The 26,350-nt window shown below is 40.3% G+C and overlaps 1 protein-coding gene across 2 annotated transcripts in view; it reads left to right on the top strand.

Moving 5' to 3' along the window:
* The window catches only part of LOC109996100 (zinc finger protein GLIS1), a 73,765-nt gene that overhangs the window by 44,613 nt on the left and 2,802 nt on the right, over positions 1-26,350 (top strand). Inside the window, exons 5-9 of one of the 2 annotated variants that reach the window (XM_065955950.1) lie at positions 6,693-6,854; positions 9,402-9,500; positions 12,232-12,373; positions 16,529-16,709; positions 25,947-26,089. In XM_065955950.1, the coding sequence (XP_065812022.1) occupies positions 6,693-6,854; positions 9,402-9,500; positions 12,232-12,373; positions 16,529-16,709; positions 25,947-26,089 (727 nt within the window). Of the gene's footprint in view, positions 1-6,692; positions 6,855-9,401; positions 9,513-12,231; positions 12,374-16,528; positions 16,710-25,946; positions 26,090-26,350 lie in introns of both variants that reach the window. The other variant, XM_020650054.3, reaches the window with a different exon arrangement.

Below are 26,350 nucleotides of genomic sequence, written 5' to 3'. Positions count from 1 at the left end.
ATTATGTGAGCAGCCTCATTAAGTCATCATAGGAATGCTTCCTGTTGTGCCATCCACATAGTTATTAATCTGGCCCCCAAACTATTCAGGCATAAGTGCAAAATGGCTGTTAAGAACAATTTCTTTAGTCATTTACATGACTACTTCCTCCCACCAATTTATCGGCTGAGCTCTTGCTCTGCCTGCTTGTTCATTCCCATCTGGACAACACTCCCTCGCTTTTAGTCATTTGCTGTGTGTACTCATAAGTCACCAATCATAAATCAAAGCTTTCTAATACTTCAGCAAAAAATAGAAGTTTATAAAAAGATGATCCAGTGAAAAACAAAGCCAATATGTGTAAATTTATGACTCTGTATTTCTGGATTTGTTTTTTAAACATCCCTCTTGGATTCTAATTAAAGCCCTATTTGTAAAAGATGAGGCTGGCTGCTAAAAGGGTCCTGCTTCACAGTGGAAATGATATATGTAAACTATGTAATGGGAATGTTTTAGCCAACCTGTGTTTAATTTTGTATCCTGACCAAGTGCATGTGAAACCTGCCTCTCCTTAGCTGTCTCGTTGAATCATATGGATATAATTTCATCCATTTACGTTTCTCTGCTCTTTGCTGTGGTTGCCACAGGGCATTTGGAAGCAGGCAGATTAAATGCACATGTTCCTCCCATCCGCAGCCGGGGCACTCTGCTCCGCAGCCTCCCCTCCGAACAGATCCTGAAGTGTTGGTGGTTTTCCTCGTTGGTCAGAGCAGAGAAAGACACCTTGTGATAAACCAAATCATTCCCTTCAAACTCCCTTTTTCATACTCATAAACTTATACAGACTGCTTGTGAGCATTGGCACTTTGTAACATGTTTTATTTGGCAGTGCTTTTCTTTTGCCACCAAAGCCCTTCATCACGTCTGTAAGGCTCGGCTGTACAGAAGCCTGGATGTATTTGGTAAAAGTACTTACAGTGGAGAAACCTGTGGAGGCTGTTTGTCTCTGCGAACCTTTTCCTCTTATGGGGGGCCCTCTCTGAACATGAGTAATAGTGAATTTCATGCTTATAAGCAATCAAACATTTGACTCCCATTTCCTTGTTATTAGTCAGAGGCCTGATCCTCAATTACTGCCTACGGCTAGAAAATTATTGCTGAAGGAGAATACCCTGCTTGGATAGAACTCATAGACTGTATAAAACATAGATGTAGGGGTGCTGGTTGCCTAGTGGTTATTTTGCAGGTCCCATTGGCAGAGGCTGTAGCAGAATCTGAGCAGTGGCTCCCTTACAGCATGGCATTACCCACACTCTCTCCCTGATTTCCAACACTATCCACTGTCCTGTCTCTACAATAAAAGCATAAAAGCCCCAAAATAAACCTTAAAAAAATATAGATGTAGTCTCAGTGACATCACCCAGTGGTTTCTGAAGAGGCTTTATGAAGCCCAACAATGGTGGTTGCGCTTTAAAAAAAAAAAACTTACTCCAACTAACTTGCAGTTTATCAAGAAGTAGGAAAAGAGGAGGAGTCAAGGTAGGTCAAATGGATATCCTGGTTGATGAAACAAACCTATCTAGCTCATCACCTAGCTAGCATATCCCAAGCGATGCAAAAACATGAACAAACACAATAGTTTAAAATCAACAGTTTCCCTAAAGTGAGACCTAGCCTTCTGTCGAACAACTCCAACGTGCCCACCTGTCAGTCAAATCAGCATTGATCCTTATTATGCTTAATTATGCATAACTCTTAGCCTCAGTATGATAATAACAGATGAGTTGTAAAGCATTCAACCCTCATACACTTTGTGCCAAAAAGACATAAAGGGACAAAAAATATTTTTTTTCTACCGCGCTGTTAACATGCTTGTTTCCCTTTTAAAAAAGGTATGGGCTATAATAGGGATTCTCTTTTTCTTTTCTTTTTTTGCCAGCCTCTTGTGGACACCTGCGGTAATGGACTTTTTTTTTGCATTTCTGCATAGAATTGTATCTACACCAGATGTTGCAGCTTTGCAGAAGCACTAGAAAAGCTTAACCATTAGGAAAGAAGACATTTGATCATAATCTTGGTGGTTAAAGACCCCTGTAGGTGATGAAGCACAATCATCTCAGATTCTCTCAAATCTGTATTTCTCTTCATATGCAGCTTTTTCAAGCTTTTTATCAGATGTCTGTCCTGTCAGCAGCCATTTTTTCACCCAACAACACTCTATAACGGCAGGTTTGTTTCCATCTTTCTCAACTCCTGCAGGTTGCTAATGAGCCGCTGCATGTGAGGAGCGCCATACACTGCTGCCTTTTAGCCCCAACACTGTTTGGCCTTTTCCCTGCCAGTCAGGAGTCATTTCCCATGAAGGCCTCAGGCTCACTCCACCACTCGCCTGCATGCTGGGCCCATAATCTGTCTGTTGTGATCAGCTGCCCCTCCAGCCTCTCAAGCAGCTCTAGCCCTGTTCAGCCGTATCCAAAGCTGGCTGTCATCTAATATGTTTACTGAGCTACTGAAGCCCCCCCACTCCAACTCAAGAGTGAGACGGTGTCAAAAGGAACTCAAATCCACTCCACATTGCAAGTGTCACTCCACCTCTTGTGGTGATCTGCTGGTTTACCTTAGACGAAGGAAAACTAAACATGTTTAAAGCAATTAATGTGATTAGCGCTGTCTAAACTGTTTTCATAGATATATCAAAGGTAAATCAATCCTGTGTCACCAGCCTCAGCCACCTCAACTCTGTTTACACCCACTTAAATGTAGCGTGCATGTGCATAGCTTTGTAAACTGTTAATATTTAAGGCAGCTTCTCATGGAGCACACAGGAAACCTACTCACATGATTGCTTTCTTGGGTTATTTTTGTTTTTTTTCCGTTATACTTTTTTTACGCTTATTTTCGGGAATCTAGTTAGATCACCAACAACTTCATATGTGTCTGCGCCGTCACCCCTTTTCCTTTTTACCAAAAAAAGACCACAGAGCTAGAATTTAACCGCACAACAATGCATCTCCTCAACATCCTATCAATAGAAGGCTTTTGACAGCCCATAAAATCACACAAAAAAGTCGTTTTAACCCATTTTTCCATTATTGGCGATGTTTAAACATCTCACTGTGGCATGAAATTTTTCATACAAGGTTCTGGGTAATGTCCATGCCTTGAGGTAGCAGTGCCTATTGGTTTTCCAGAAGGCAGGAAAGCCTCCCTCTCAGCCGTCAGAGTAATAATATGCTCTACACGATTAACACGGTTTCCTCCACGGACCCGTAACTATAATTTAGCCTCAAATTTGTATTGCAGAAAAGAAAGCAATGAAAGAGTGATTATTCTCCAATACATAAATACACACATTTGGCACATCAATAATAGCCATGTTTGTTTTCCAAACTCAAAACGCCTGGCGCCGTATTTCAGCAGCCAGCATGGGCCATGTCTGTCATGGCTGGTACGACAGTGTGGATGTTTCCTCTGCACTGAGATTTTTATTAAACTTTCCCACCCTCGCTGTGGCTCTCCTTTCCATCCGTAACATTTGATTGGCATCACTTTAGAATAATATGTTTCCGCTGTACAACACTGTAAAATGCAAACTCTTTGAGACGTTTTCCATGGTTGAATGCTGAAGTCTAGACAGATTATGTGAGTGTTGAGGAATCAAATTCATATTCCTTTTCATGTCTAGTCAAGAAGTCAGTCTTGATGACATGCCCTTCTCCTGATTACATCTCAGTTTCACTTACACTACGCTATACAATGATCCAGAGATATCTTAGAATTAACTCTGTTTAATTGATTACACATTCAAAATGTCTTTGTACCACTGAGTGTAAAAAACTGCCTAACCTAAAAAGTAGAAATATTCTTGGTCTTGTTCAGTTTTATTTAATCTTACATCTTATGATGAAACCCAATAGTTCTGGATTTAAACAGTATTCATTTAGTTAATTGTCCTTGTGAGCATCTTTGTCTTATTGACTTAAGAAATATGCATTGATGATAACATGACCTATTCTGTTTGAAGGGTAACATTTTAAGCTATGTTATCTCTTTGAGGTATTGTTGAACCATCATTATAATTCTAAGTACTCATATGTCCATCCAGTTCTATATGTAGCAAAAATCAACTTAACCAACTTATTGAAATTGTTAGTTTCCTCCTGATTTTGTTTTACCTACATTGGAGCTGAGGGATGTGAATCTATATTCGGGCAGATCAAGACTCATACTGAACCAAACAGACACAAACACCCACCCACAGATCACCCTGGTCACCCAACACGGCTCTACCATGGCTGGCTTAGGTTTCGTCTATATTAAATGGAACCTCAGTGAATAGAAGAGACTGTGGCTGTTTGAGTGAATGAAGGAGAGGAGGAGGATGAGTAGTGAGCCTCAATGAAGCTGAAGGCCCATTAGAAGAATGATGTCCCTCTCTTCTTAGCCGTAATCCGACCTGTTGTCAGCAGGCTTCACTAAAGGTCAGCATACAATAGACAGTAGAGACTGCTGCAACAGTTTGTCCATGAGGTCAGCTTGGGCCTTTGCAAGAAATTAGTCATAGGGAAGATCAAGGCTGGATAAGCCAGTATTTTAAAAGACCTTTTGTGATAGTTAAGTGATCACTTCAGGGTCTAAACTCAGATGTGTTGCATAATGTTGTTTTTGTTGTTGTTGTTTCCAGAACGAGGGCCTCCCGAAACCTCATTTTTAAGGCTTGTGACATCAAATAAATACCCCTCTTTTTCTAGAGTTCATTAAATACTGTTCTAATCTCAGTTACATGTCTTGAATCCTGCAGTTATCGTCCTATGCATATCTTTAAGAAAATTGTAAATATACACATTAAAAAACAATAATTACACTTTTTCCAATTCTGCATTGCTGTCTCGCATCTTTTTTAATATTATAACTCAGGCCGCTAAATGTCTACAGGAGTTTCTTGTTTCACACTATCGGAAAATCAGGAGAGACATCTGACTTCTCTTTATCCCAATCTTTATCCTGAGGAATGGCTCACAAACTAAAAGTAGCAGTCCCCTTAATATCAAATGTTCCTCGTGTAAAATGATCACATAAGATCATACAAATTCAGAGGAGTTAAGAAAAGTTAACAAGGCACACATGGTACTCTTATTTCCCCTGTAGTGAGTGATGCACCATTATTATGAATGTATTTGTTTGTTCATGTTTGAGATAAGAGAAGAATATATTTACGAGGTTTCTTCTAAAATGAATGATGCAACCCAATATTGAATGGAAAACTCTTGTAGTCTGAGCCCTGCCATAGGGACACCAAAGATACGTTCAAAACGTATCATTAATGGTGTTTTCCATGCAAGAACCTCTCCAGAGGATGGGAAACCTCTGAGGGACACAGTACCTAGACTCTAAAGCCTTTACCAGAAGATCCAGTTAATGATTTAACTTCTAAACAATTGTTTATAGGGAATAAAAGAAAAGAATATTAGACAATTCTTAACTTTACATTTATTTAAAACAAGCGTGGTCTTTATCAGAAACGGAAATGTTGAAAGTACAAAGCAAAATAGAAATAATCTGTATCTGCATTTCGTGCAGAAGTCTTTGTGTGTTGCCATATAAATGGGATGCAGAGAGGAAGGTTGCTAACATGAGCTCCTCAGCTGCTCCTATTGTAATCCTTGACAGTTAAGTCTCAGCATATTGAGCTAGATTAACCTCAGGTAGGTGTAAGTGGCATTTAGCTATGCTTGCCATACCACTATACACCCATATACTTTGTAACTCTTTACACAGCAGCTCTTGCTGGGGGTCTTGACATGCACCGCCTCATCAACCAATCAGCTGTATATTCTGCTCCAGAGCAGGAGTGGATACTTGAGAGGCCTCATGAATCATTCACTTGTTAACAAATCTGTGGTGTTCATTGGCTGAGTGCTTTGGATCAAATGGGCCGAGCTGGATCGGATACGAGCTTGTTTACAGTCACTGTCACTTGTCAGTCTAATGCACTATACTCTACACAGCAGAGCACTTATCTCATGCTATGCATTACAGCCCATTACCTGTACGGTGACACTTTCCCCTGCAATTTAGATGCAGCCGCAGCAGCCTTGAGATAGATGTACTGTCAGCTAACCACTGTCTTTCAAGTAGACGTGCTTTTTCAACAAAGCTCCTTTAATTGGCCACGTAATTCAAGAGCCATGGAAAAAAAAAGCTCATGATTAGAACAACCATGTTTGAAGCGTCTCTCACTTTTCCATAGCTGGTGAATATGTGGTGTAGAATGAACTCCTCCAGCTCTCCCAGCGATCAAGGGACTGAGGGATGAGTGGGACAGCTTCTTTCTGAGTCACAGACATACACGTATACAGACCCCACTTTGTAGCAAAAATGTACCAGATTTATACTGATTGATATCTTTTTTGCTGTGTGTGTTTGTGTTAGCGGCTGTACTTCTCCATGTGCACACATGCATGCATGTGGGTGTCTGTTTATTTTCTTGTGTGGTCCGGTGCATACCTGTCTAACTATGGTTGTCCTTGTGTGTGTGTGCGTGTGTGTGTGTGTGTGTGCGTGTGTGTGTGTGTGTGTGTGTGTGTGTGTGTGTGTGTGTGTGTGTGTGTGTGTGTGTGTGTGTGTGTGTGTGTGTGTGTGTGTGTGTGTGTGTGTGCGTGCATTCCTGTGTCCTCCGTCCCCCGTGTGTATCTTTCTTTCCTCCTCCATAGTTCGAGGGCTGTAACAAAGCGTTTTCACGTCTGGAGAACCTGAAGATCCACCTGAGGAGCCACACAGGAGAGAAGCCGTACCTTTGCCAGCACCCCGGCTGCCAGAAAGCTTTCAGCAACTCCAGCGACCGCGCCAAGCATCAGCGCACTCACCTGGACACGGTCAGAAACGAAGTCGCTGCTCTGAATGACATCCTAATGTCTCTCCTGGGTGGATTAATGTTTAACTCATCTCAGGCCAAACGTTAAAACAGTCTGGGTGGTCACTGTGTTGCACGAAAGATACCGGCATGATATTATGGGTTATAAATGATTGTAGGTTTCTAGTAAACTCATTCAAATTAAATAAAATGCAAAATGTAATAATTCCATGCAACTAAATAACAATGCTCATACTGTGGCCTTCCTCTAGTTTTATACCAACATTTAAAAAAAACTGCACTGCTGTCCAAGTCTCAATGCCTGTTTCCACATCTTGACAGTGTCAGACTTTAACATGCTGTCAGTCACTGAGCAGAGTGGCACTCTCACTCGCTGTACGCTGGCAGTCACACGCCACAGATCATTAAATGATCACTTCCTTTAGGTCGAGTCTAAGCTTTGCACAGTTACAGACTTGGATTGGAGCTGCTAGCTCACACAGAGCTTCGCCTGTTTCTCTGGCTGTGGAGAAGGAAAGGTTGAGTCAGCCATCGCTGCCTCTCGTCATGTCTCAGTAACCCCACCAATACCTCACTTTATCACCATCCACACGCCAACACAGCCAGCAAGTAAACAAGATGCTTTGCTTAAATGTTGTATTTTACAACAGTTGAGGTACTTTCCTTTTTTTTCTCACTCTTAAGATTTCGCTTTTATTTTTAAAAGATCGTCTCGTATGTAAATCTAAAAACCTTTTTTAAAACCTACCTCTGAAATGATAACTATGTATATTCAATTATTTGTAAAAACTCTATTTAAATTATTTTAAAGGACCTGCTTCTAGCCAACCAACTGAAAAAGAAACTATAGAAATCAATCTTTCACCAAAGCTTGAATAAATATACAGCATGTAATCAGTTAATGAAGCTTGTTTTCATACATATCCATGATTAAGTTATTGTAAGTCTTGATTTAGAGACATATTCAGTTTGAGTCTGATTATTTAATTTAATTTATTAAAAATAAATCACAAACGATCTCTGAAGTCTTCAGAAGCTTTCAACATACAACACCTGCCCTCCTCAAGGCCTCAGTTAGGTCCCGTCTAATAATCCTGTGACAGAAAAAAGAATGAAGCAACTCTTTAACTCACTTAAGATTTTTCAGAAGATGATTGGACAATTAACTTTAGAAGAAAAAAAAAAAGCTTGACTCTCCAGAGCAGATTCAGGCTATACCAAATTAACACATGAAATTAAAAAACTTTCTGGCTGATAGTAATATGAATCATTAAAGGCTCAAATTCAACATTATTGCGAACACTTAATTGAGATATATATTCCTTTATCCAGTATTTTTTATAATATTTGGATTTCCAGGATATTTTCCCCCTGTGTTTCTGTATTGGCCCGCCACCGCTGCTTTTTGTGCACGTAATAGTAAATCATTCAGAACTTTCACGTAAGTGGAGTTCTGAATGCAGATGTGTTTTTGCATCGTTTAAGGATTTTTCTTCCACCACGCGCTCTTTCCACAGAAGGACAAACGATACAGCTAATCTGGGACCTCAATGCTTACGGCTTCACATTAACACCCTGTGAATGGAGTCACCGTAGCTGCCCAGTCTCCCGCCTTGCCAAAAACACTTTAGGGGGAAAATCATTTTCAAGCTTTAATGATATTTATTCTTCACAGAAGTTGTGCTTGATTTCTTTCCTCAAGGTTGTATTGGGGGCATTGCTTGGCAAAACAAACACAGCAGGGATGAGTGGCACCGTAAGCGCCTTGCAATAACAATGGCTTATTTACAGAGAAGGTTGAGGTATGGAGACAGAGCTAATAAAGATGTGGATCCACTTACACTTTAATGGCCATTCTATATTCCTGAGGATGAAAGAAAAATTTGTCATGAGGGGGAAAAAAATCCCTCTATCAGCTAGCTACATGCTATATTTGTTTGGTGAAAGAGAAGAATGTGAAATGAGGAAACTTCATGAGAGAGCCGTCATTTTATAGATGTCACGTTTGTTACTCCGATCTGCCTACATCTCTCTCTTTACAACAAGAGTCTTTATCACATTACATACTAACATTCTGTAAAAAGTTACAATATACAACATTAATAAAACATACAAATTTGTTAGTCCACAATATCAAGTCTAAAAAATTCCCTATGGCAGTCCTATATCACTTTAACATGTCCAGCTTTATTTAAAAAGGTCAGCAGAGCAAACAAAATAAAACCTAGAGCAGTTTTAGAGTCCCGAATCAATAAATGAATATTACAGGAGGGCAATTTGTGTTTGAATATTTATAATTAATCTTTTCTTTTTTTCTTTTTCATGCTTTTTTCCTTCCTCTTCTGCTTACTTCAAACTCTGTCATTGTCAGCTGAAAGGTATGACTTTACCTTTGCCTTCACTTTGACTGATTTCAAACTTAACTGTGGATTCACTTTGCTTACTCACACCCAGAATACTTGTATCTCTGTCCTTACAATAAAGTGACTTTAAATGTATATTTCACACTTTTAAATCTTAAATGAAATATTTTTCTATCTTTCTGTAGAAACCGTACGCATGTCAGATCCCCGGCTGCACTAAGCGCTACACAGATCCCAGCTCCCTACGCAAACATGTCAAGATCCACTCAGCCAAAGAGCAACAGGTGCGTAGAAAGGTAAGACAGCACGCGGACTCAACGCGACACAAAGCTTAAAGGTGTAGCGCTGTGCTCGTCACAATTGTAGTTTGTGAGACATTTGTAAGTACTGTTGGTGTCAAATGATGAAGAACTGAAAGATAGATGTTACGTCTCTAATTTGGAGGTAACACACAATGCATTAATTTAAATAATTTAATGAAGAATATGATCTGGCCTGTTTTACATTATCTGGCATACAACCCTGTTTTAGCTTTTTTTCAGGTGTATTATGTAAAGTGCACTACTGCTCTCCCTCCTCAAGAGCTACTGTGCACCTTCTTCTTTCAGAAGACCTCCAGCATGACTTTAATACAGTTAATACACATGGGCTAAAGGTTTCCCAAACACACAGCTTCATGTAATCTCTGTTGTTCTGATGTGCATTATCCACACATTCAGCTGGTTGACTTCATTGAGGGGTTTGGAGGATGGGGGGTTGGGGGCAGGGATGTCGTTTCCAAACAATAGGTTTGACCACATTTCATCATGTTCATGGTCAGAAAGCTGGTTCTTTCCCTGACTGGAAGTGGGTAAATAACAGAGAAAGGGCTCATTGTTGTGGAAGGAGCTGGATAGTGGCAGGCTGGATGATGTGTTCCTTTGCTTAGCGTTGTAAAGGGAAACACATGTGAGCTTGTAGCATTGTTAATAAGCTGTACTGCAGAATCCTCCAGTGGCCAGATGTTATGGACAAATGTCAAACAAGCGCTCTGACTCCACTCTTGGAGCGGACCTGGAGAGAAACTGTTAGGAGTGTCGCTGTGGGGAAAACAGAGCCCCAATTACATGTGATGAATGTTTTGCAGGGCACTCATAAGGATCCCCAGGAGGACATGCCTATACACATTGACTGACATACAATATCTCAGAGTGAAATCATTACGTACGTGATGCCAGCTGTAAAACGTTGGAATATGGCACCCTGAGTTGTTCAGTCCTGGGGGATTTTCGCTGGCAGGATGGCAGAAGTTCTGAAAGGGTTGTAGTCACGCACACACAGATAAAGTTGATTTCTGCACACCAGCTCACTGAGGTGAATAGACTCTGTTGCAATAATGTGATGGGCGAGTAATTTTAGTGATAATGTTGAAGATCGTTCCCATCTGCAGTCCAACCAGAAAATCTAAATGTGGAACATTTCATTCAGTGACAAAGGGTTAGATTTGTTGATGGACAGTCAGATTCAGGGAGACCGATGGTTACACTAATAAGTCTGAGTGAACAACATCAACTGTCTCCTCTGTAACTCGAGCAATATATACTTTGGGTTGTGCTGATCTTAATGACTCTCAGCTACATTGCCAGGTCGACATCATAAAGTAAAGAAAAAAAAATCATAAAGTTATCAGAATCATCTTTATGTGTGAAACAACGAGGATTTAAACCCTGGTTTTCAAGGCTCTATACTGTATGTACAGACAGAATATACAATGAGGCAACAGGGCAAATATCTATGTAGCTGTATTGGTAATCTATAAATAAGGGAGGATGATTTACAAATATGTTCTGGAACAATTTACATGTTTATTATCTGATGAAATGAACCCACATTCATGAATTCAAATGATTAGCAGTCATATACCAGCTGTTCTTTTGTTTAAATTAGCCTTGCATCATGTTTGTTTATGAAGTGCAGATTATTGCATTGGTGTATGAAGAACATAATACCAGTACTAACAAGCATTCCTCTAACAAGTTTCAGAAAATGTACACCTAGTTACTGCCAGGTTTACCGGCTTCACAAAGCTAAGTGTTACAAGTGAATATCTGATCTAACGCTAATGATCTAAATGATGTAGATTTAAAATGACAAAATTGGTAAGCGCTACTATGAGGAATTCTCATTTTAGCAGTACCTCTTTTCTCTTGTCCCGTAAATGTAAATGTATAAGTAGTGTTTTCTGATGTAAAACTCATATTGAGGTATCTGTATTAATTCCAGTTTGTTCATAACTCCCCACAGTAGCCTTAAGTAAGGTGATTAGATATTTAATAGTAAATACAAAACAAGTCCTTGTTTGTCCTTAAATATCTTAAATGATAATTGAGTCAAATCTCAAGCCATAATCAAGTGTTCTGTCCCTGCCCCTGTTTTGAATTTACAGCCTAAAGGTACATCTCCTGAATAAAGGAAGTAAAGAAATATTAGTGCAGTGCTCATCAACAATGTGGTGTTTTAACAAAGACAAACCCACTAATGTACACAACAGATCCATAAAGCTGATGTCCAGTTTCTCCAAGTAGAACAGGTTTCCTAAGCTTAGGTTCTACTCTGCCTGTCGTGTGACAGACTCTCCAGCTGAAATGTGTCTTCAATTGCCCCCTTTACTGTTGGCAAAGAGAGAAACAGAAGCAATCTTGAGTTGGCTCTGAGTTGGTACAGTGATCCCTTACCCGCAAGGTCCGAGGCCAACACATGACTCAAAAAGGAGCGTATGATCTTCCCTTTGGTTCCCCCTGACTGAGAGTATATTCTTGTCCTCCGAGTTACTGCTTCAAATTAACATTACAATCACATGATTGCAAAAGAGAAAACACACCCCACATTGGGTCGGACTTACAAATAGACAAAACTGAAGCCGTGCTGTGTTCTTAGGATTGTGTAATCAAACCAGATGTATTTCTCTTAAAATGACTCAACATGGTTCCTTGTAATCATTTTCTGGTTTTTTTTGTCTCCCCTTGTGATCGACAGCTTCGGCCCTGTCCTCACCTGGAGCAGGATGTTCTGAGTGAATGTCTGTCCATGCAGCACCTCCAGAGCTCTAACTCCTCTCAGCACCTCTACAACAGCAAAGATGGTCGTTCTCCTGGACTCGGCCAGGACATCTTCACAGGTACACATGCACACAGGGATGCTGCTCTGTCATCCAACACCTTGATAATATTAACCTCTCCTCCTTACAAAGGATGAAATAGCAGATAACTCAGAGGTACACTATATACTAGTATACGGTACTCTGTAGCTCTTTACATTCCATTACACAACACACTGATATTTCCTTACATTTCTGAAAAAAGATGTTGGCTCTTCATACACTATTTATTGTCACATTCACCCATTCACATTCATACACTAAAAGCAGAGGCAGGGGCGGAGCCAAGGGATGGGCAGGGGGATCCAGGGCCACCCTAGACATCTGATTAGCCACCCCAGTTGTCACCTCAAAATCCTGAACAATGATTGGTTATTTGTATCGTCAGAGGCGGGACTAGTTTTTAAATCAACTTTTTAAACTGTGTTACAACCATAGTTACAACAGAATGAAAGTCTTTTCATTTCAATGCAGCCTGTTGCATTTTGGGAGTGCTTTAAATTGCTTTGACTTTGAACATACATCTTCTTATTCAGTACTTAAAGATTTAGGCGCTGGTCACTCTTTAACTTTAATATAGGACTCTTTCAATCAAAAGAGCACTCTGCAAGGTTTATTTATGGAACAATATACCACTGTTTTCTGTAAATGCATGATTATGACCTCGTGAGGGAGAAAAGATGGAGGTCAGTGGCCTAGTTCGGTCACCCCAGTCTAAAAAGTCTTGCTCTGCCACTGGGGGCAGAGGCTGCTATGAAAGGTGCCTATAAGTATTTCGTACAAATCTCAATACGCATCTACATTTGGCCATTTGGGAGGAATTAGACATACTGTAAGGTACATTCAGTTAGAGTTGATTTAGGTGCCCCCTACTGGACAATTTGGTGGCTCTCATCCCTTGTGACTTTGAACATACATCTTATTTTGCCCTGTACATATTTATGTTTTTTAACGAACATCTTGTCCTGCTGTCTAAACTTGACCATCTTTTAAAAGGAAAATCTAAAAGAAAGGCTTTTTTGCAGCATGCAAAAACACTTCATCTGCCAACTACCTCATGGCAGTGGTTTCAGGCATTAAAAAAACTATTTAGAAAGCATCAATCTGTATGATAATAATCACATTTGCTTTTGTAGCCAATAATGAGGCATCAGTATGAATTTCAGTCTGTTTCATAACCATCTAAAAATCACACGTAGGAGCTTTAAATATAATTGAATTGAAATCTTAAAATTAACATAAAAAGAATATAGAACATATAAATAGTAAAACCCCTTTATTGTTTGATTTTTACTTGAATTACAACATGGGTAGGACCTTCTCTGTGGTTTAGCAATTGCAAAGTCTGTGATACTGGCCATGTCTCAAAATATGGATGACCAGGGAGTATTTATTCCAAAACCTACGATCAGGCCAACAAGTGAGGTCTGACCACAAAAAATCCCAACACCTGGCAAAGCAATCACAGAGTCATAGGTGGTAATCAACAGCAATGTCAACATTCCTGTAGATGTATTGTGGTAAGTTTGTGCTTCCAGGCAGTAAAAATCATACTTACAATATGGTGCCTTTGGTCAAACATAAACAAACTACACAGCTATAATTTCTCTGTAAATGCTTCTACACATTTTAAATCAACACTTTAGCTGCTGGACCTAATGATTTAAATTCCAAAGTTTGGTTGAGTAGTTGGCATTTCATGTTAACCCGTCATCTTGTCATGCAGAAACTGCAAAAGCCATTTCCATGACAAACAGCTCCAAACTTTTCATTCATCACATATGGCCTTGAAAACATCTAATTGATGAATTTGACCATAACCAAATGTCAACAGTACTTTGGATTGGTAGCAGAGAGAGATAAATGGATTCTAACAATCTTAAAGACAAAAGAGAGGCCCCGCAGCGTCCTCCATTTATGAACACATCTGTCCCTGTTTTCTGCATCTACCCTGTCCAGGCGCCCCGTTGCTCTCTGTTATTGTTGCTGGAACTCCAGCACACATTTGACGACTGTAAATGCTCAACTTGTGTTTGAATCTCAAAGCGGGCCTCTGAGTTTTGGCTTTTTTCTCCGCAGCCTCCCTTTGTTTGTGAGAGGAAGTTGCTTGCTCTCTTGTTTGAAATGTTTCAAAGCCCAAAGGAGCTTGCTCTTGAATCAGTGCCAAAGCTTTTGGGATACAGAGTTATTCGAGGCCAGCAAAGATGTTGCAGGTTGGCGCTGAGGATCCCAATTTACATAAGCTTCACTTTGTTCTAGTGCCAATAGGATGCATGGAAGAGGTGGGGCAAAGTGTGCAGCCATCCCATCATTAACACTTGTGGAGCAGAAAATGAGTCATGCTTCCAGTTAGAGCCTGACTGGTTTTCCTGTTCGTCAGTTATAAGTCTACTCTTATTCACAAGACTTAAGGGTGACTTACGAGAAGCCCCTCTCTGTTTTATAGCGCATAATTACACTGTTCTCTGATTAACCAGAGGAAGGTCTCATCATAACTTTAGTGCAGAGGTTTACATGCTACTGAGAGGCTGATCTACTTCTCGATCTGACTGTAACACAGCTAATTACCTGAACCCAAGTAGATGCCTTGAAAAGACCATTCTCAATTCTTTCAGAACAAAACCCTCCATCAGATCCCCTCTCTCTCCCTCCACAAGGGGAACCAGAGATAAAATTGAGGCAATCAAAGCCATTATTTGTCGACTGTTTTTGCCGGTCTGGTAGCAGATGTTGGGGCTAAAGGGGAAAACATTTAAGGTCTGTGACTGATGATTTGGGGGTAATGAATCAGGCTTGTAGCCATTTCAGAGTGCTGTCAGATCAGACCTTGGCATGCTTCCACTTGAGAACAGCTGGGCTGGGAAAACTGCAAAACCAGGAGCGCTGATCTTTTTATCCTCCTTTCAGCTCGTCCTGTTCTCTCCTCTCGTTGCTTGATAACTGCCCCAGACAGTAAGCGCGACTCTTTCCTCGCAGATGCTGGAAAAGTAATCAAAGGGTAAAGATGGGGAAAGCAGATGTTATTGTGTTGGGAGAACAAGTGGATATCAAGGTTAACCCCTGTTATCAACACTTGGATGTCCTTTGTGTGTAGTTCTTAAGTGCACATTTAGATCTCAGCTCGATTTGTCCCAAGTCGCACTTTAGGGATAAACATTTTCAGATATAACTAATGGAAACCTGTCAAAATGTCAAGTAATTCGATGGAAAGGTCAGATTACTGCAGACTGGAAACATATTGTTGCAAATTAAAGGTCCAAGCTTTCTAAAATAACTCTAGTTTTGTAACATTTATTTGACTTAGAAGAAATACCTTTAAATTTTGGGCTATCTGTTAGATGTAAAAAGAGATTTTAAGACTTTAAAAATTCAATTGGGCTTTGGGTCTGGGAGTTTATGGGTACTTTCACTTTAAAAACAACATAAAAACGTTCTGTATCTTTACTGATATAGTTAGACAGTGGTAGAGACCCTTGTTAGCTGCTTTCTGAATAAGAACAATGGATCAGTGTGTAAATGCAGCTTATAACAGCAGAAAGAAATTGGCCACTGTGTCAACAAAATGTTAATCAATATGATTTATAAGTACTTAATGACTGAACAGAAAAAGACGTATTGGACCGTTTAAAACAGAGTCAGACAATCCTTCATAATGTTTTTTATATATCTCCAGCCGTGCACATAAAGTTTATTGCAGCAACACAAACATGCATGCATACATGCACATGTAAAAAAATCAAAAATCAAATATATGCCAGAATGTACTCACATAACCATATCATGAGTGTCAGAATACACAGATCCACACACAAATACACGTACACACATTCACATATACGTCAGAGGACATCCCACCACTGTATTCTCCATTTGAATAGCCTACTTGTCACTGTATAAACACATGAAACATTTTGGTTTATTATTGCGTAATAAGAACAAACAGCCGAAAGGACAAGCAAGGCCAATCCCCATGGCAGCTAAAACAATGTACCCTAAATTACAAACAGAACAAACACAGAACATTTTATTTCACAAAGCGATCTGATTGGATGAAGGTTGTCAAAACAAAACTCTGTAACCATGAAATAGCTTTTAATTTGCTTAAAGGAAACTCGGAGTGCATGGCTCTTGGGTTTGTTTGGCACCTTTACTGAATTAGCTTTGTTTGTCTTTCAGGCCTGTACACTGGCTCCGGCACCCCCCATCACAGTGCTTCAGTGGACCTCCTCACCCCCACCACTAACCCCACCTCTGCCTCCGTCACTGAACTGCCCTCCCGACAACACAGACTGGACCGCGACCTTAACAGCCCTCATCACCTCTCCCCGCTGGCTGCCATGGACGGCACGAGAGACGGGTGAGTCCTCCATGGATCTGTAACATGGATATAATATGCTGGGGAGATTTGTCTTACTCAGACACATTTGTCTTACTCAGATAAATCTTACTGGTTGGATGAAGCAACTGCAGCCATTTTTTTTAAAAGGTTTTATATTTGGGCATTTTGTGCCTTTATTTGGGAGATAGGACAGTGGATAGAGTTGGAAATCAGGGAGAGAGAGAGAGTGGGGAATTAAATGCAGGAAAGGAGCCACAGGTCAGACTCGAACCCGGGCCGCCCGCTTGTAGGACTTCATCCTCCATACATGGGGCGTGCGCACTAACCACTGCACCACTGCACCACCAGCGCCCCCAGCCATTTTGAAGTAAGAAGAATATGAAAATTGAAGGTCAGCTATTCTAATATTACTTTTCTGAAAGTTTTTAGTGATTTGATATTTGTTGTTCTTAAGTATCAAGAAACAATCTTATACTAGTTGTCCTTAATTATTGAAAGTAAACGAACAAGCAAATGATGTTTATGAAAGTGGTCGGAATTTTAAGAATGTTTTACATTTCACATAAGACCATATTACTGTCTCTGAATCCATCATGCATTCAGTATCACTGTAAAGTTGCATTCTACTTACTGTAGTGACTCTCTTGTGGGCTTAAGAGGGAAAACCAGAACTTTGAAATCTCTTATGGCAGATTTTCACTTGGTTTACCTTACTTTTCAAGGTTTTTTTGGCAGTTGGAATCCACGATGTTGCATTTCTGCCAGCCTCAGTTTTTAACCTCTCAGTTTCCATTCATTTAAAATAGAAGTGGACAGAAATTTAAAACCTCAAGTAAAGGTATAGACACTCCCAGAAGAAGTAATCTTAACAAAGTACTATTGCTTTGTTACATTATATCCCTGGTCTTACTTACTCTGACATGAAAGATCTGTGTTTTGGGAGGTAAATGTATACATTTGTCTGAAGGTTGGGAAATATAAATGTTAAATCTAGTAGGTGTGCTTTTCCTGATTAACCCTGTAAGGTTTTGTACCAGTTCTGCCACATGGCCAAAACTTTCTCTGGCTGGCCTCTGCAGTACACTAAAAGATGTAAGGTGAAATCAAGTAAGAAGGCGAGTTAAAAACTTTGAAGCTAAAGTTACCAACAAGGCTAGACTAATGAGCAACATCTTCAATAAGTGAAGGCCTTCATGTCACAATCATTCCCCTTCACTTAACATATGTGGATGTTCACAGTAGCATGAATGTATGGACTTAAATATGCAAACACAGAAAGGTCACTTCAACTTTGATCTTCTTTTATAATGCTTACAGTATTTTATCCTCACAAATTTGGACCCTCTGGATCTCCATTGTTTCCCTCCTTTGAATCATCCTGAATCACAGCAGGGCAAACCCTCTTAGATCATGTTAGGTTAAGCCTCTCCGTCCTGCTGACAATCCCATTTGGCCGTGACACTGGAAACAAACTCAACTCTACAACCCCTGAAGCATCCGTCATGAGGAGAGGGGCTGTGCTGCTCACCACGGGGTCAACATGACACATCACCAGCTCTACTTCTGGCACCACACTGAGTGTGCATAAGGTCCCCTCTCTCCACTGGAGACAACAGCATCAGCATGATGACCAAACTCTTTGGCTGGACATGCTTCATACTCTAATGAGAGCAGTGTGATAATAGTATCATTGTTGGTGTTTATATTGTGAGCTGTTTTAACCTTGGATGACAAGAATCAACAGATTCTCCCAGAATCTTACACTTCAGTTTGTATGAATCCCCTTATACTTATGATTTAGGGGCTAATATGTTGAGGTATCAGACAAAAAACATGAAATAAAGTGCTTTAGAATAAAAACTCTAAAAGCTGATGCTTGTTAAATTAAGTACAACTGGCCATGCTTTTAAAGAACAAGCAGCAAAGTATGACACTTAAGTCTATTAAGTCTTGTTTTAAACCTCTAGTACATTTCATGAAGAATTAAACTGAAATCTGAAAAGAATCCTTTTTATAAAGCTGCCTCTTACATTGAATACCTAAGACCTTCCAAGAATGCTTGGAAAATGCTGTCTCAAAAGTACGCTGTCTTGATTGAAGAAACTCCAGCAGAAATTAACAACTAATTTTTATGAAGCTGTGTTGTTCCTCGTGTGTGTGCAAGGCTCAGCATGTTTCCTATTAGCACAGAATATTTCCCCAGAGTGCCAGTTCAACAGGAACACGCGCCCCAAGTGTCGTCGGAGGCACAGTGTGTACTGTATTAATCAATGTGCCGAAAAACCAGGGAGGTAGAAAGGGAAAACAGTCTTTTACAGTTGAATAACATTGAGAAAGAGTGGATGGAATCAAGCATGATAAACCCTGTGTTAGCAAAGTGATCATGTTAAGAAAACATGCTTCATTTGAACCCTGTGGTCTGCTCGTTGGGTGTCTCCGTGTGTATATGCACTTTAACTGGAGTATATACAGAATGGGCTTATGACTAAATTAAGTTTGAAGGCTTTCTTACTTTAAGAGCCATGTATGCGTTTGTGTATCATGTGTGTCTCAGTGTGTGGGAGTGTGTGTGAGTGAGAGGAGTTTACATATTGTAATACAGGAAACACACATGATTGCGAATGATTGGGGTGTGAGGCACAGCAGACTTCCAGCACAAACAGAGCAGCAGGCCGAGGCGGAGAAACCGGCTGGATGTTAATGTCCGAGTGCCACTCTAAGATTTTTGGTTGGCTTGGAAGCATCTAGGAGGTGATGTGTTGTTTCCCTGAGAGCAGAAGAGAGAGAGAGAGAGAGAGAGAGAGCATTATCGATCATATAATATCATTATCATAGTTTTCCTAACATATATAACTTCAGTACCTGTGTTCATGCTTTCCCTCTACACCTTCACGCTGGTGACGTGACAGCAATAAAACTGCAGCAATTTCCAAATTTGCAGATTTCATCAAATCAAGATGTTTGACCTTAAAGGCTCACACATACACTGACATACTCTGGTGCCCTATCTGTTCATCATAGAGCATGCACTGAGGGTGGGGGGAGGAATCAAAAAGCGGGTTGTGGCAGGGACCTACAGAGCAACCAGTCGGGCATGAAACGTCTACTCACATTAACCCTGAAGATGGAGCATTTGATTTACATGTTTAAAGCCTTGAGTATACAGGCTGCTGCCAAAGTCAATATCAGCGCCGCACTTGTTTTTCCCAAACGGTTTAGCAGGACATTAAACATTTTGACAAAATTATCAAACTAACCTGCCTCTAGTGTGGCAGCCTCTGACCTCATAGCTAAATGTGTTTACTCTGGCTCAAATGGGCCATTTAGACTCCTTTTACTCTCTAAATACCAGTGTCATTTTGCTGAAGCTAATATTAAAATATGCCAGTTAAAATACATTCAGCAATCCGCATGGAACCAGTGCACGAGTGTGTGAGTGTTCGTACACGTGCGTGTGTGTAGGAACTATCATGCAATTGGCTGTTCCACCACGGCGGCCTGTGCTCACTGAGGGATGGGTGGTAAATGTTGTCATTCAGTGCTTCAGCCATATGTGGTTATATAATTGCAGAGGGGAGGGTATACAGCCTTTACCTGCATATTGATATTAGAGCCCCTCTGCAAATATTAGTCTGAGGTGGTTTGATACCTCAGCAGTGATTGACGCGGGCTAATTGAATTAGAGTGGCAGCAGGGACGGCACAGAGCTACATTAAGAGTTTGGGCTCTAAAGGGGACGTTCACCGCTAGTAACTCTACTCCATCTGTCTCCCAGCCATTATCATTCTACAGTGAACCAGAAAATGAATGTCAATCTCGCAGCCCAAACAAAAACATTTTTGAGGAGGTAGCTCATGTTAGAATGTAGTCAGTCATACTTTCTGTGGTGTTCTGTTTTTAATGTCTTCATTTAACAAGTCTGCACAAATAGTTAACACACACAAAAGATTTAGATGATGTACAGTCAATATTTTGCACAAAGGATGGTGATTACGGACAGATCCTTTGTGTTTAGTGCGGTTTATTTTCTGGGACTAACAAAAAGCTCTCAGGGCCCCCAAAACATCCAAAGCTCTTCACACTGGGGCCTCCGGGGCTGGCTTAGCTTTAGCTTAGCTTTAGCCAGGATGCTGTAGTCTGTCTCTCAAGCACAGCTTTAGCTTGCTAACCAGAACCAGAAGAGTTCCCACCGGTCTGTGCCAAAGAAGCCCCCGTCATTCATCAGAGGGGCTTAATGGTCGGCTGCGATGGGAGCAGATGAGAGGGGAGGCAGTTGGTGTTTGTGGAGAACGTAGTGTCTGTGGAGGACGGAGTCTGATCCCCCTGTTCCCTGTTGGGACAGAGAGTTGCAGGTGAAGGAAGATGAATGAGCAGCAGAGCAGGACTACTCATGAATCTTCAGGTTTCTTTCCATCCAATCACACCTCAGTAGACAGAGCCAAGACTCCAAGAGCCACTTCTCTTGCACACAGCAGGAGTTCATCACCTTGTAATGTTTTTTTGGACAATAGTCTGTGAGGACAAACCTGAATACAAGTCATTTTGGCTGGACTTCATGCATACAGTTAGGTCATGAACTTCACCTTGTCTCATTCCCAAATTGACATCAGCTTTCCCATGTTACTCACAGGAAAATTCACTGTTCAACTTAGGTATTAGTCATTGAGCTGGATTTTCAGTAAGAAAGAGTGAGGTCCTATAAACTACAAGCTCATCACTTGATAAAAGTTTATTGCTAGCATCTCCTTCCAACATTATCTTCATGCAACAGAGGTCTGTTAGAGACAGCACAAAAGGTATTTTATATATCTGTCCACGCTCACGCTAACCTCTCAACCTTCCTCACATTTATTATAATTAGGTCCATCAATCTCATAGCCTCACCCTAAAATTCCCTCAAACTCAGCCTTAAGGAATCAACAGGTCAAAGGTCAAATCACTCTCTCACAGCAGTAGGACGGGGGTGGGTGGGCTGGCTGGAAAAAAACAGAGTAGTACAGGATGGTCAGTGAAGATAAATATCAGGTTAAAGATTAATGTGGATTATGAAAGATTCCCCTCATACCTTGAGCCTGAGAAGCTATCGAGCTAGAGAGCAGCAAGAGAAGGAGGGGGGGTCGGTGGCAGCTGGCAGTGATTAGCTTATGATTCACTTTAGCTGCACATAGAGGCAGCTTGTAAAAATATGAACAGTATAACTGTTTCCTGACTTTGTGCTGACAGCAGCTCCTGGGGGAATGCTGCTCTCTGCAGGACCACATGGCCACGCACTGGTCCTGTGCCAGCCCGTGGATTAGCCACGCTCACTAACAGCTAGCTTCTTCAGAGCTGGACTGACACAGGGTGCCACACAAGCTTCCTCAAATTTGAAGAGGTGGACATTGAGGTCAAGTGCAGTACATTTACAGCTAAGTACTTAAACTTGACATTGAGATGAACATTTTGATAGGTAGAAGGTACTCAGAGAGAAAACCCTGAATGCAGAACAATTTTCCAACCAGCTTTTTTCCCAAAGCTCTCAATCTTATCACCTACATTTTAAAGATGTATTACTTTATACTGCTAAAATGTTCCCTATTTCTGCTTGTTATAATGTCATACACATTGAAGTTGTGAGTATTTAGATCTTGAACATGCAGATGACACCAAACTTTCACATTTCCATATCTCCATATGTCATTGTTTTTAGTGTGTTGGTGTTAGTGAAACACTTCAAAAAGCAGCAGTAAAAGTCTTAATACGGTGGCATAGTGTCTTCCTCTGTTATTATCAGAATCAGAATCGGCTCTATTGGCCAGGTAGGCTTACACACACAAGGAATTTTACTACTTATGAACTACTTATTACAGTTCTGGATTATTTTACTGAAATTTCTTGCTGAGGTGAAACTAATCTAACCATTTTATATTAACTTGGTCAGTATAATCTTTGAGGATACATCATATGCTCCATGCTGTCTTTTAACTCAATAACGTTTGTAAGTTAGCATCTTAGAGAAAACAAATAGGACATCATCACTGCAGTATTCTATGTAAATAGAAGATTTCAAGATTTAAAAAATGTTTAAAAGTTTGAACAGACTTGCTCCTCAGCCTTTCTGCAAACACACTCAGAGACTACAGGGCAGCAACAGATTCACCAGAGCAGCTTCAAGTGGAAACTGTAATGTTTTATCAAAACATCTTTTGCTCAAACCTAGGAGCAAAATCTTGAAAGTTTCTATCTGATCACTTGAAACTTACTGCAAACTTCACAACTTTTATGAGAGCCACCAAATCCTGGTTAGTTCAGCAACAGACTTGTTCTCATGTTTGATTTTTTTTGTAGCTTTGTCACAGCTAAATGTGTGTCTTATTGTTTCCTGCTGTAACCTTTCCTTTTTCCTTTTTAAATGTTTTTAATCTTTTATTTACACCTTCTAAGGACGGGTGTTGCAAATTAGCACCTGCTAGAAAAACACTGATACATCGAACGGCTGGTTTCAGTTTATCTATGTATATTGAATCGTACCCATAAAAAAAAAGTTAATAAATAAATAAATATTTGTGCCAGTATAGCATATTGTTATTTCTTTCCACATAAATGTAATGGAAAGGAGAAACGTGAAGTTACAGTGAAGTACCAGTATTAAATAAAATTGCCTTCAAACTGTCTTTTCTATTAAAAAACAGACGTCCCCCATGCATGAAGCAGTAGGTCATGTTGGAGACTCCAGCCAGGCCAGCAGTGAGCAGTCATCTGAGGGCTCGCCTGCCTCCAGCAACACTCTGTCATCACATTCATATACCGCTTACTGCAGACCATATGCTGGTGCAAAGCAGCACATAGTAACACGGCAGCAGTTTATGTGTTGGCATTCCTGATATGCACTCATGAGAGGGCACTAAGTAGCTGTTGAATATTTTTGGGAGTGATTAGCCAGTTCTGTTTTTAAAGGCAGAAGCACATTTCTGTTCTATTAACTTCATGTCAAGAGTACATTTCTTTTGACAGTTCTTGTTCATTTTCATTTTTAACATTTAAGTGAACAGAAACCAGACATGGTTTACTGCTTAGTGTTTCCAGGAAGATAGATCTGATGAAGGCAATAAATTAAGATCTCTGTAACTTATAAAAGGGTGAGACATAGTTAGTATAGCTTTAACAAAATTCATCTTACAGAAACTTTACATTTAACATGTCACATTTGAAGGGCGGATCAAGGATTTGGCCTCCCCATTGGCCACCCTGAAATCCTAAACAGTGATTGGCTATTTTCCCTGTCAGATGCAGGACTTCATGTTTAGATAAACTATTTGGGCTGTGTTGCAACGGACTGCTTTTCTTTGTATTTCAACAAAGCACATTTCCTTTCTGTTAGTAGTTTTTATTGTTCAAACAAACATCCTTCTTTTTGAGTCCTTAAAGATTTAAGAATAGAGTGTTACTTCTTAAAGTTACAAATATATACACATGAATATAAATCCTGTATGAAACTTTAACAGGTGTAGTAAAAGTCTTCATTTAAACGGGATTGAACCAATCAGAAGGTAGAAGGCGGCACATTACGTTGTGATGAATTTGATTGGTTCTTTAGCTTTGACAAAACTGTTTAATTGGTCAAAGAATGTATTAACACCCCTGAGTGCAGGGTGAGTCATCAGACATTTGAAGAGAAAATACAGATATATTGAAGTAAAAATACTCAGATAATGCTTTATTGAAATATATCTGGCAGAAGAAAATGAACATTTAAGATATCACAGGAGTTCATGAGGACTTTAAAGGAGATATGATTAGTGGAGATAGAGGGCGTTATTAATGTTATACATTTGTGAGTTTGCACGTAAACCCCTTCATAAGGCCAACCCGGTCAAAAATTCTGCATCTGCCCTTCATGTAATTAAAAATGCATTGCATTGATTAGGTCAACAGCATATAATGCATTGATTTCTGAGCATTAGAGGTTTTGCTTAAGGCTGTTGTGTTTCTTTTTTGGCCTGGCCTAATGTTTCCCTTCAGTCTTTGTGCCAGGCTAAGCTAACCTTCTCATGGCTCTCGTCTCACATCAATAGTGCAGACATGAAAGTGGTATCAGTTTTCATTGAACTCCCAGCAAGAAATTGTATTTATGAGAAAAATCAAAGTATTCCTTTAGAGAGATTCAATTCAGACTTGCGCTATTCTTATGGGAATGTCACTCCTCATGACCTAGCGAGACCTCAATGGGGACTTTTTATGCAAAGTTGACTCAGGTGTTTGAGGCATGTCTTAAAAGAGGTTTTATAATTCTACTAATGTTTGGACAACTTTGATTTGAGGTGGAATTCCCCTTAAAATACATGATGTTGTTCTCCAAATATTGAAAAACCCCTTGATGTGCACTCTGAACATTTTAAATAAATAACAACCACCATGATATCGGCATACTTTTGACGTTAGATGATATGTTTTAAAGAATGTGGTCTCTGCTGACAGCTTCAGCACAAACTCACTAAAGAATGCAGCAGAGTCTGCGAGTTTTTCAAATGCTGAACCAGTTTCGCTTTAATGCTAAGTGGTGGATAGTCCATCAGTTGGTATTATTGTAATATTCAACCATTCTCTCTGATCTCTACGTTGTGGTTGTTTTAGCGCACAGTGTAATTCTCAGATGTTTTGACAGTCATGCTCCACTTTAAAGAACTTGGAGATTTAAGACCACTGAACTAGAACTTTATTTAAATGATCAATACCCACAAAAAGATGCTGCTGCGGTGACGAGAGTTGTTCTGTAGGCTCTTAGAGTCCACAAAGTCACAAACATGTCAGCTTTATATTTCTTCTTTCTCGAAAAGTCTTTCATGTAAACACTATTATGCTTTATTCTCTCCACACAAAGCCTGTAGTTTCTGAAATTGTGGGCTGTGTGTGTGTGCGTGTGTGTGTGTGTATGTGTGTGTGTGTGTGTAAAGAGGGGGTTGGTTTTACTTGAATGCACACTCTGCTGTTTGTTGACTTAAGATCATAATATGTGGTAGGAGGACGATTACATGTGGGGAGCCCAAGTTTCCACAGCCCTGGAACGTTTCTTCCTCTGTATGTTTAGGATCTCTAAAATGCTCTGCTGGGTTTGTCAGACTGTGTGGTTACCGAGCCAGTGTGTAGCGCCGGTTTTGATTGGGACGTCACAAAGCATGAAGAATTTTATTGAAAAATGATTGGGATTGTCTATAAAAGGAACAGATCTAGATGTCTAAATGTACAAATCATCCATGAATTCTGCGTCTCCTCCAGGTTGTCGGGTCCCCTCCTGTCTCCAGGGATGAAGGGAACAGGGACGCCTCCTCCACCTCCTCCTCCTTCACTGGAGAAACAGCACGTCCACCCTCAACACAAGCCCTATTCTCACTATCACCACCATCAGCCTTCCAATGACGGTAAGACCGACCCACAGACGTCCTGCTGAATAGCTTGTTTCAGGAAATCTGCTTTGACTTGAATTTGAAAAATGTTCATTGGCGTTTCAATTTAATATCCTGATGTTTTTATCCTGTGGCAGGTGGTTCAGAAACATGTAGCCGGGTGGTATTACTTTCATATAACTTCCTATAAGAGCGCCCCTGTGTCCTTTTTTCAATCGCTTACTGTAGCAGCAGGCCCACATGAAAGGCCTTGCAGGGAGGAAGTCGTCTCTCAGA

This window comes from Labrus bergylta, chromosome 6 (assembly GCF_963930695.1).
Source record: "Labrus bergylta chromosome 6, fLabBer1.1, whole genome shotgun sequence".
In the NCBI taxonomy this organism is placed as follows: Eukaryota; Metazoa; Chordata; class Actinopteri; order Labriformes; family Labridae; genus Labrus; species Labrus bergylta.
Note: the sequence above shows the minus strand (reverse complement) of the source record. Positions and strands in the feature narration are given on the sequence as shown.